This window comes from Montipora foliosa, chromosome 14 (assembly GCF_036669935.1).
Source record: "Montipora foliosa isolate CH-2021 chromosome 14, ASM3666993v2, whole genome shotgun sequence".
In the NCBI taxonomy this organism is placed as follows: domain Eukaryota; kingdom Metazoa; phylum Cnidaria; class Anthozoa; order Scleractinia; family Acroporidae; genus Montipora; species Montipora foliosa.
The window spans coordinates 5,540,265-5,552,764 of record NC_090882.1 but is presented as its reverse complement, the minus strand read 5'-3'; the positions used below and the strand labels follow the sequence as shown (position 1 = coordinate 5,552,764).

General features: G+C 39.5%; 1 protein-coding gene across 1 annotated transcript; it reads left to right on the top strand.

Moving 5' to 3' along the window:
• Window positions 1-3,610: 3,610 nt before the first annotated feature.
• LOC137985344 (uncharacterized) lies at window positions 3,611-11,861 on the top strand. The gene is made up of 3 exons (XM_068832928.1): window positions 3,611-4,679; window positions 7,618-8,134; window positions 8,505-11,861. Exons 1-3 carry the CDS (start codon window positions 3,619-3,621, stop codon window positions 8,787-8,789), a joined length of 1,863 nt encoding a protein of 620 aa, XP_068689029.1. The 5' UTR covers window positions 3,611-3,618; the 3' UTR covers window positions 8,790-11,861.
• Window positions 11,862-12,500: the final 639 nt, after the last annotated feature.

Here is a 12,500-nt window from a genome sequence, read left to right as displayed (position 1 = left end):
GAAATTTGTAAGTATATTTTCTTTGTGTAATATCGCATTAAAGTTGGAACTTGATTCCTTCCATGTCCAGTTTGCATTAGTTATAAGAAAATCATACAGCTAAGGTTGATACAAAAGGCTTCAGTTGAGAGCAACCCCTGATGAAAAATGGGGATAAAGGGGGGAGGGGGGCTATCCAAAAAATGGATAAATTCCTGTCAAGTTCTATCTCAAGTGATCTTGACAACCTGCATCTTCTGGGTAGTTTCTTATCCAGAGGAGAGCTTGAAGGATTCTCCTGCTGGTACACAGCTACTGAAAAACAACTTTTGGGTTCTTATTTTCAGAGGATTATTATGGCCACAGTAAACTGGGTACCTGTTGGTTAACTTTCACATCGCTGTTTTGGGCTAGTATATAATTTATTAAACTGGTAAATTGTAGGCTCAGAAGAGCTTAGCCAATAACCTATTCTTTGACAGGCGTCAACACTTGTGCTCACGCATGAGGGACCCCGTTACATGCTAAATTGTCTCCATGTTACATTGATTGCATACAGTGTCACGGTTAACAGGAAAATTTGGTTTTATCACATATTTTGATAAAGGTGGAATTACCACCATGAATGATTTGGAAAGCTGACGTTCCGAGTGTTAGCCCATCGTCAGAGCGAATGTTTAGTCAGCTAAAAAGAGATCAACATAATTCAGACTGTCCCTGTTTGCACCATAAAAGTGAAGCCCCACATGCATTTTGGACTATTTTGCCAGATGCACCCAACAGGCAAAGGCTTGGTTGAATCTGCTTCAATGGCTATTGCTTAATAGAAAACTGCCTTCCGGAAGTGCTTCTCTTGAGATAAAGCAACCAATCAAAAAGTTATATTTTGTTGTGTTATTTAAGCAATAGAGGACATTGTCCATGTTTACATAGCCTCATCTAAATGCCAAGCGCAGTTGGGAGAATTCTTAAAACAGTTATGCAAACCCGAGACACAGTTGAGGGTTTGCATAACATACACACCCATATTTCCAACCAGCCAATCAAAAGGTGCATCTGACAACACATAACCAATCAAAATTCATGTGATGTCATAGCTGTGTTTATATACTCTCATCTAAACACAGCTATTGACCGATATTAATGGGAGTGCGTTTACTATCCTAATTATTTTATAATTTAGAATGTGCAATGATATTCACACGCAAAATACAGTGTGCCTGTTATTGGCAATAATAATAAAATTATGATAACTCTTAGAACAACAAAGTTAGTCATTTATCTTATTACTTTCAATAATTTGCTCAAACCAACAAACTGAAGATAAAGACCATGAATAATAATTTATTTGTGATCAATCATTGTTAAAATTCACATTAAAAATATTAATGGTATTTTGTATCATTTGTTAACTGAATAAAACAGTGAATATATCAAACAACTGTCAACAATGATGAATAGTGGAGGAAAACCTCAGCAGATTTTGAAACATTGTGATGGAAGACATGGTTTTTGGAGATGCAATTAAGGCAGTTACCCTTAAGGATATCAACGACCAGTGCAAGAAGCTGTGCAAAAAGAGTGATATAGTTCCTCAGTTTTGCTAGTGCCAAGATGTAAGAACAAGGTGTCCAATGATATATATTTTCTAAAAATATGTAAACACATTAATATTTATGTGAAATTCAGGCAACTTAAATGACTTCATCCTGCATGTAGTTACATTTTGATCAAGATTTGTCCCCCAACATCATTATTTATCATCAGTAGGTTTAAAATACAAAGGAAATTATTGGGAATCAAACAATAATTATTTAGGTTGGATTCATTTTAACTGAAATTTAACTTTGAAGTTCAACAGTTACAGAGTAAATTAACGACTGGGTGCAAATATACAGATTTGATCCAGTCAGTCAGGGAGCTGGGGTTGCGCAGTGGTAAGAGCACTCGCCTCCCACCAATGTGGTCTGGATTCAATTCCCAAACTCAGCGTCATATGTGGGTTGAGTTTGTTGGTTCTCTTCTATATTGCGAAAGGTTTTTCTCCGGGTACTCCGGTTTTACCACATCCACAAAAAACATATTTGATTTGAGTTAATTTCATTGGTTTCCCCAATTAGTTCTCTAGTGCTAAATCCATTGACACTTAAGTAAAGTTGTTGTTATTATGATTATTACAAGTTGATAAAAAAACTATACATAATTCCTAGGCAACAGACAAAATTGGTAACATTAGGACCATTAGGCAGGCTTTTAGCTGCAAAACATAAGAAAATAATTTATTACCAGTATATGTGATCATTTATTTTTAGTAATAAATGCTAACTTCAAGGTTGTTTACTTACGCATTATAGTATTATTGTCTCTACTTCAATAGAGCTTAGAACATTTCACATGCGAAAGTATTATCACTTGTATGTATTTAACACGTACAGCATTTAATTCAGTGCAACTTGATCCCTGTCGTCAGCTCCTGTCAACCGAACCCTCTTTTAAAATTCACTCCTCCCTCTCTCATCTTAAAAATTTGATCGTGTATTTGAGGTATTTAACGGCGAAATGACAAGCACAGATAGCTTCAAACCCTCGTACTTCTTCCCTTTCAATGTGATGTCGCTTAAATCTAGAATTTCCATTCCATGATTCAACGCCTCGTGTAAGAGACTTGGCTTGATCCGCCATTTTGAAAAAAAATCGAGACTGCGCAGAACGATCGGAAGTCCGTGAATCGCGGACTGTTAAATCAGGGCGCTTATACATAAATTGGAAACCGGCCAGAGCTCTCGATCCGAGGCGCTGGCCAAGAGGATCGCAGCTCTGGGAACGAGAATGGCATCGGATATGGTTAGCAGGCTAGGGCTTCGGTATCCTCGTCAGCCGTTAGAATACTAGCTGCTGCAAGTGAGGTATCCCCTTTCTCATCAGCTATCTCAACACTTCATTTTGTACTGCCAAAGAGCATTTGGACTGCTAACGTTGTATTTCCTTCTTTCTGTCACGTGCAACCATCTGAGTATTGTACCCTCCGGGCCTATTAATATTCGTCGTAAGCTTTCTTTAACACGAATTTGTTGAATAACTTGGCCTCTTCCATTTAAGTTACCAAAAACCATTCGATAGCCACTATTCTCGAAGTCTTCCTTGATGCTAAGAACAATACCACCCAAGGTATTATCGTCAACAGCTGAAAATTAATGGGAAATTTGAAGGTGAAAATCCTTCAGCCGCCTGTGAACCGTGACATCAGAGATGCCTAGCATGCGAGCCATATCCTTTGCCTTAAATCCATTATATACAAGATAAGACAACTGGTCTTTAGAATGCTGTTTATGTAAAACGAATGTCCACATTGAAAAAGGAATGCCGAAGCGAATAAGACGAATGTCGAAATGAATAAAACGAACGTCCAATTTAAAAGGCGAATGTCAAACTTGGAAAACGAGCGAAAAGTTGAATTTTGATAAGAAATACGCGCCATAATTACCCAAAGTGGCCTTGGTAACAACTCCGCTCACAAAAATATGAGCACAACAATCGAACGTCATATTTGATAGGTGGAAGCAAACACTCGAATATCAGATTTTTTTATTTCGTAGACGAAGCGTGGAAGTTAATATTATAACAACGACTGGTCACATTATGCAAGCGAAGCCATGTTTCAGCTCACTCCTCTCATTTTGTTGGAAATGGAAGTTCTGGCTGTTAATTGCACTTCATCTGCTTTTGATATTGCAAATCCTTGCGTTTAGCAATTTTAGTCTGGCAATTAAATTAAGGATAATAACCTTATGGCAAATTTCCTCTGAGTCCGAAACTCCAGATTCCACGAGCTCGAGAAGTATCACAGCTCTGTCTGAGGAAATTGGAAAGTTAAACTTACACCTCTGGTTTGAAATTTGTACGAAAGATTTAAACGCATTGTGTAACTTCCCTCTGTTCCCAAAAGCGCCAGATATAAGGACATTCGCGATGGCGGCTTCCTCTCTGGATGCCAGTGACAGATTCGGTACGAACGCCGATGCCTTTCGCTTATTTGGATTTGTCACGCCAAAGGAATCTGGATTTTATTCTTTTATGGTTATCTATTGCGAAGCTGAGATCTGGATTGGCCAAAATGAAGCAAGGTCGAATGCCACGATGGTATTTAAAAACGAAAGGTTATCGACGGAGAAGACAAATTCCCCAGTTTGTATTGAAATTAACTTAAAAGCGATAACAAAATATTACTTTGAAGTGGTAGGGAGCTGTCACGATAAACAAAACGAGCTTAAACTCTACTGGAAAACGCCTAAAGACGCTGCTTTCAGGACAATTGACCGAAGAATTCTGTCTTATTACTACAACGACAGTGGCTCGGAACATTCAAAGATTTACGATGAAACTTTACCGGGTTCACCCGCCTGCGCTTCAAAAAGGCATCAAAAACCTTATTTTCACGACCAGAGTGAGACAACCTACTTAGCTCACGACGAAGTAAAAGATATATTGCCGTATTATAATTACAAACCTAGTTATACAATGGAAAAAAAAATAGGGAGATATGAAGCGGTTACTTACCACGTAGTTCACACATATCTTTTTCCGTTCCCGGAGCATCCAAAGCTTCAAGACGACAAATACTGGATTTTTCCCCTAGAGAAAGAAGAAGCGCTTGAAATTACTGATCTTTTTATGGAATATCTTGAGAAGGCGAAACCAAGGTAAGTGATGATGAATAACTATTGAGAACATTTTACGACATAGAATGAAAAAAACCGAAATCGTCACTTCGACATAAATTTTAAATGGGCACTTTTTTTAAGTATTGCGCGGTTTTTTTTTTTTTATCTCGTTCGGAATATTCAATTGAAGTGCATTGCAATAGAGCGTTATCACAAGACGTCACGGCGGCCACGTTGATGTTCCAAAAGAAAGAAATGGCGGCCACGATGGTGTACCAAACTAATCCTCTGGAAATTAAACTCTATTTTTATGCAAATCCTTTCTCTTGTTGTCTGTTAAAATTTTGAGTAGATGATACACAATATAATCTTTGCGCAATTTCGGTGTAAGAATTGGGAATTTTGTACAGAAGGTATGTGCTTAGCAGCGCTTTCGTCGGCCAGTCAGTAATTGTCGGTTTTCGATGGTTCAGCTCTCGATGAGTTTGAAAACGTTGAAGCTTGAAATTGAAAAGATAGCCAACTTTATAGTGCCCCTGTAACCAAAAAAATCTATCTTATTTTCCTTTGGATTTCAAACCTATGTTAACTAAACACTAAGCGACCAAACTTTTAAGCCTTCATTTGAAAAAGACACCTGTTTATTTTAACTGGAATTTTCCTATTTAACCCTTTCACCACCATAAATGCCATTGACACCCATAGATTTTAGTCGTCAATTGGGAAGCCCTCGGCGATGAGAGGGTTAAGAATGCAATGCGTGTTTACACCGTAGATTTACATGTAATATGCAGCACACGAGATTCGGGGTTTCAGACTTTTAAACTCGCGTTTTGCATACATGTATACTATAATAAGCTGCATTCACACGCTGACATTTTGGGTTGTGTCGTACATCACCGAACGGGATTCAGGATTGGCAAGAAGAACAAAAGAACGAACAAAGATAACAATGGATTTAGCACAGAAAACAATAGGAAGTACGACACTATAGAGGTTTTGCACGGCAGCCATGTTGCATGGCAGGAACAATGAAAATGTTTTGCGTTAGAAAGAACATTTATTCCCATAGGAAAAAGAATCTATTATTCCTGCCATGTAACATGGCTGCCGTGCAAAACCTCTAAACAGCCAATTACGGGGGCCCACAGTTATCATGACAACTTTGTTTCTACCCATGACAACTTTGTTTCTACCCGTGACAACTTTCCCTCTACCCGTGACAAAGACAGTTGTCATGGGTGGAAAGAAAGTTGTTATGATACAAAAGAAAGTTGTGATGATAGCTATGGGCCACCGTAGGCCAATGAAATATAGTGTTCAACAAGAGGTACGACCCTACCCGAGCCGTTGACGTCACTTTTCCCTGGATCCAACCCTCCGAGGTCTAATCGGTCAGTTTTGAACGTGAGTAATGGCGGACCGTGAAATCCAAAACTTACACTCAAAGTAAAAGGCCTTTGGATAAAAATCAAAGCTCAAAATTTTGTCATACAGTCAGGTGTTAAGCAAATACACTTTCAGAATCTGAAGAAAAAAAGGAAGGCAACTAATTTCTAGCTTACCTCACATCTCGCCGATAAAATCACACTTCTCCGGCATCAGTCACGCTCAAACGCCCGCGATGGCCACCCGGATAAATTTGCTTCTCCTTGAAAAAGTTTCAAGGTCCAGCGAGTATCCATTGCTGAGAAACAGCGAAAAATATTCAAATTTTCAAAATCCTTCGAGGCTCGGTTACAACGAATTTTGACACGGCTTCAACCGTTCACTTATTTGCTCTCACCGTATCGAGGCTCAAGACAACGGTTGACCAGCCAGTCAAATAGATGGTTTTCAATCACGTGCTGAGACGGCCATGTTGGTGCACAAAATAGTAGCAAATTATGGCTCACATTTTGCATTATAATGGAGTCAAATTCCCAAAAGACTTTTTCTGTACTGTTCTGGTTCTGTGTGACATCGGGTGAAAACCATCTATTACATTGACTAGGAAGCAAGAACATAATTATATCTCCAATACTTGTAGAGATCCACTGGTTACCAACACAGCAGCTCGGACTTCCTGTCGGACTGCCATTGTTATGCAAGCGACCAATCAAAAAAATTGTTTAAGTCCATTATCCCAGAGTCTTTCGGGCGCTCACCCGCTGACTAAAAAGCCCGAGAACTCTGGGTACGAGATTGACGTCATAACCAAAACCAACATTTCTGTCATTACCATATTTTCTCGCCATGGCGCCTTCCGCGCGCGGAACTCCGCTATAGTTACATTTCGAAGGTCATCATCATGTAGGAAAACAACAAGGGAAACTTAAGAATAAAATCATATTTTAACTTAAATTACTTAAAGTGGTACTATGATCAACAAATCATTTCCTTTTTTTCTTCAGATTTTGAAAGCGTGTTCGCTTAACACCTAACTGGCAAAATTATGAGCTTTGAGTTTTATCCAAAGGCTGTTTATTTTGAGTGTAAGTTTTGGATTTCATGGTCCGCCATTACTCACGTTCAAAACTGGCCGATTGGACCTCAGAGGGTTTGATCTAGAGAAAATGACGTCATTTAGTCACTAGCTTAAAATTTCAGCGTGTAAACGCAATTTATTATATATGCAAAACACGGGTTGAAAAGTCTGAAAGCCCGAAGCTCCCGTGCTGCATGCTAATTAGGCCGCGTACACACGCATTGCATTCTTAAACTAGTGAGTGTTTGACGTCATTTTTCTCCTCGACCCAGCTCTCTCAAGATTTTAAAGTTAGTAATGGCGGACCAATAAATAAGAAAATTCCAGCTAAAATAAACAGGTGTCTTTTTAAAATCAGAACTTAAAACTTGGGTGAGTTAGTGTTTAGTTAACATAGTTTTGAAATCCAAAGGAAAAACAAAATTTTTTTTGGTCGTAGTACCACTTTAAAAATTATTCAAATTACTTTCTTTAACAAAGAAGCCTGATTCATGCTTTTCTCTTTTTCAGGAAATTTAACCTGGAAGAAATTCTAAGTGTTGAACGCAAGATAGACAATAAATACGGAAAACGGTATCTCCTAGATGTGAAGTTGCGCGACCTCATAGCTAACAAGTCAGTTGTCTTATCTGAATATGTTTTCATGCCAACGAACTCAAATCAACTCTATTACCCGGCGAATTTTCAGTGGGAAGCAAGAACGCCCATTTACCTCGTAGTTACGGCGAAAAATTTAGGTCGCTGGCTTCACCATTTTATAATGAATGTGGAAACAATCTTGGAAGAGACTCAAGACCCTAATCTTCAAGTTATAATATGTGATTATAATAGCAATGACATCAACTTGGAAGAGGTTTTAAGACGAAGTTCGTTGAGAAATTACACGGTGCTAAAGAAAAGCGGTGATTACTCAAGGACAACGGCCTTTTCAGAAGCGATTAACTTGGTGAGAGACCCACACAGCATCGTATTCCTGATGGATCTTCATTTGGATATCGCAAGTTCACTGATTAATAGCATCAGAAAGGTAAGATATATAAATATAGACAGAATAAGAAGGTCTACACAAACAATGGACTCACAGCAGAAGGATCCAAAGGCTGCCGTTCCACCACGTAAATTTATAGATAAATACTGAGAGAAAAGAGTGGGGTGAACTTCTTACTGGTCCAACTTGATTTAATGATGTTTCGGCTGTTCAGCCTTCTTCAGACGAACGTTGAAAACTAAAAACTATTTACAATGGTTGTGCGTATCACAAGTACTGGCTTATATAACCAGCTTAATTAAGAAGTACAAAAAGGTTAAAATTAAAAGCAAAATGACAATAGTATGAGTGACAAAAGTTATGTAAAGTTATGTACATTCATTGCTTGTTTATGTATTTACTTTTTCAGCACTGTATTGAGGGACGCATGTTCTACACTCCAATCATCGTCGAGTTAGATTGTGGCGCCAGCCCGGCCAATTTGGCGGGAATATGGCAGGTATATGGCTATGGCTTAATTGGGATGTACAAATCTGATTGGGACAGAGCAGGGGGCTTCCCCACCAATACAAAAGAATGGGGAGGAGAAGACTGGGAACTAGTGGATGCGTTGTTTGGAAAGGGACTGGAATTCGAACGCATGCGCACAAGACATGTGTATCACTATCATCACACAAAGAAGGGAATGTGGTGAATTCGCAAGAAGATATCTTTCTTTTCCTTGGTCAGTTTGTGCTTCTCTGTTAACTAATGTTCATTTACATAAAGGCCGGTTTACATGGTACGATTTGTCGGCCCGATAAATCATAATGTGTAAATTGTATAAAATGTATAATTTTTCCTCAAAAGATCATCCCGTTGTCCTTTTAGTATACGCCATTTTGAACGCTTTAATTTTTTAAGTATTTATGAGCATTACCGACTGGCATACCCTTTGATCAACATGGCGGTTTCTCTCGGAGTGTCGGCCAGAAGATTTGCGCTCTGACGCAGTCGGGGCCGATAAATCGGGCGAACAAATCGTACCGTACAAACCGGCCTTAAGACAGGAGCTCATCAAGGGGAACTTCAATCTCCCATATTTGGCCTAGGAGTCAACCCTTTCCTACGATGGCCCAGGAGGGTCACAGTCCAGTTTTAATTTTTCACAGTCCAGTTTTAACTTTTCACAGTCCAGTTTTAATTTATTCACAGTCCAGTTTTAATTTTATTCACAATCCAGTTTTAATTTTGTTACTCGTCACCAGTTCTCTCACAGGTCACAGGTCACAGGATTATTTTACCAATACAGAAAGTATTCTAAACATTCATAAAAGCTAACCTTAGGAATTAGGCCTAAACAAAAGCTTTAAGGCCGAAGGTTAGCTTTTATGAACGTTTACTATACTTTCTGTAATGGTAAAACAATGACCTGTGACCTGTGAGAGTACTGGTGACGACTCACAAAATTAAAACTGGACTGTGATCCTCCTGGCCTGGGCCATCGTACTTTCCCGAGAACACCTCTCTTGGGAGATTCAGCAAACCCACTATTGTAAAAGCTCATCTTCCTTGCGAGATTCAGCACGCCCACTCTTGTAAAAGTCAGTCAAAACAAAGCTATCTCAGCGACAAGGGAAATATGATAACTTTCGCAGGAAACACTGTTCCCTATAAAAATAAATTTACTCGGGAAAGTGTTGACTCAAGGAATTAGTGGAGATAAAGGCTCCTCTAGATGAGCTTCTGCACCAGAGCAATGAATAAAAAGCCTTGTAGTTTCATTTTTCACTCCCTCCACACCCCTTTTTTTCCGCTGGCCTACTCTTTTTTTTACTCTCTTGTGTAGAAACAAAGACGGCAATCGTCCAACGATTAAAACGCACTAATTGGTGTAAAATCTGAGAATGCAATAGACCACACTTTGTCTTTCTTAGACAGAATTACGGCGCTTTCCTTTTGACAGAACTGACCGATCAGGCCGGGTATTTGGAAGGACTAACTCTACAACGCCAAGGGCGTAGCCAGGGGGGGGGGGGGGGGTCCTGGGGTGCCCGTGACCCCCCCTTTGTAAGCCGTTTTTTACTCAAACAACCTACAATATTCAGGTTGCGAAAATGCGAGTACACTCTGTCTGACAGAGTGTGACCCGCCCTTTGAAAAATCCTGGCTACACCCAGAGTCCGCTTTTCTTTTGGTCAGCACCAAGAACACGGACTCTGGCCACTTCCGAGGCAGGAAGTCCGCAAGTCACGGACTTCCGGCTCGTCTACGTGCGCTCAGAAATTTGAAATAACAGTGGTTGTCAACGGTTACAAAAATGGACCTTCACTACGACTGCGCATAAATTGGAAGTGCCTTCGTGCTGACCAAAAGAAAAGCGAACTCTAGGCACGAGATTGGAATCTCGCTTGCCCACATCAAATCATTGTTGAATATCCCGCAGGCTCGAGTACGTAGAATAGTTGAAACTTACGTTTCATTGCGGCCATTAACATTATGCAGCGAAAAGCCACTTCGGAAAATACCATAATACTCTTTGTTTGTTCCCCCAAATTTTGCATAAGCTTTGTTTTTGTTTTCTCTTGGGACCGGTCCAAGCCCCAAGAGAAACTGGAAACAATGCTTATGCAAAATTTGGGGGGCACAAACAAAGAGTATTATGGTATTTTCCGAAGTCGCCTATAGAAAATCGCGTACCTCTGCTTTAGCTTTTAACGTTCAAATTAGTTCTATTTAGTCACCTATGAGTATAGGAGCTCTGCAATGCTGTGAGAAATCCTTGTTCCAAACAATGCGACTTTTTTGTTTTGTGGATAGTACTTTCAACCAGACTGCGAAATCTTCTTGAGCTCAGCCAAATTGTCATCCTGGCGAAATTTTCCGCACGTGTTCATTGATATTCCTTATATGGTCACGATGTCTTTATACGTCACGGCACGCAAACATTTTTAACGTATGTTTATAGACAAGGATGGCCTACCGAATCATAGACTTTCTGCAATGCGTTTTATTCAAAAGCCAGAGTAAGGGCTATTGTAACTTTAATGTACAAAGTTAGAAATGGCTTGGCGCCTGATCACATAGTTGAACTTTTTAATACTACAAACAAAGGTTAAGAAATGCTGAATTTGAAGATACGGAAACATTCGATCAGATATCAGGGTCCATATCGTTGGTCCAGACTGTCTTTTAAGCGATCGACAGCGACAGTCACTGGACAATTTTAGAAAAAAACATTAGAAAGAAAAACCTGACAGGCACGTGCATGCGATTTATGCACCACCTAGCCAGCTTCGCAATGGAATTTTATTTTATCTCTCTTTGTCCAGTGACTGCCGCTCAGTTAGTTTGTTTAGCTGATACCAAGTAATTAAAGATTTGTCAATATTTTAGATTAGTCGAGACTAAGTAATTATAAATTTGTAAATTTTTTAGAGTGTTGGCTTTTCTAAAAAATTAATTGTATTCATTTATTTATGTATGTATGTATTTATTTTTTACTTTGTATTTGAAATGTTGTTTTAGTGTCCACAATTAGCTTATATTTAGCTAAATACTTCATTCATTCATTTAGCCGGCTAGTGGAAACCACGGATGAGCTCTTAGAGGCGAACTTAGCTTCACTCAAGCAGTCTCAATTTCTGCGCTTTGCAATTTTGAAGTTTTGACCGTTGTTGCTGTAAACCTAATTTATTGTTATATATTTACAGAGAGAGAGCATGTAATTGATTGTGTCTCATACGTCCTACGAAATTTCTTCAGTGTGAATTATTCAATAAACAGTAAGGAATTAAAGATGTATTGAGTTGTATCAAGTTCAAGTTTTTCGACCCGTCTTGCGAGTCCACCAAGATCTTTTGTGTCAAGATCAAAGGACCCTTGGGTCTCCCTCTCTCATGTTTGCCATCGATTGGATTTGAAACGAGGGTTGGTCCAGCAGACGTACTTCCGGCGGTCATTCTCTACGTCTGCGTTCCCAGCCCGGGGGTGGGAGGGGGACTCCCACATGGAACAGACGGGGATACTCGTCGGAAATTTTGACTTTAACCCTTATAAAGGAGACCATCTGGGCGTGGCTCAGTCTTTTTGTGACCCCTAAAGGAGACTAAGGCCTAGGGCAAACGTCGAATCTAAATCGAATATAATTCATCGAACCTATTTATTTTGAAATAGGCGCATGAATGATGCGACGTTTGCTGCAATTAAATTCGACTCAAACAAGAGAGTATGAAGGTAAGAGAGGTAATCCCTCATATTGGCCCTATTCAAATCGTAATCCCTCTTAAGTTATTTTTAGCTCTCCTGCGAGATCCCGTATTCCCACGAGGGTTAACTGATAGCCAATCACATGTTCCCATTTTTACCAATGTTGACAGCTGAGCGAATTCCCACGCAATGATTCGCGTCGTTCGCGAAAATGGGG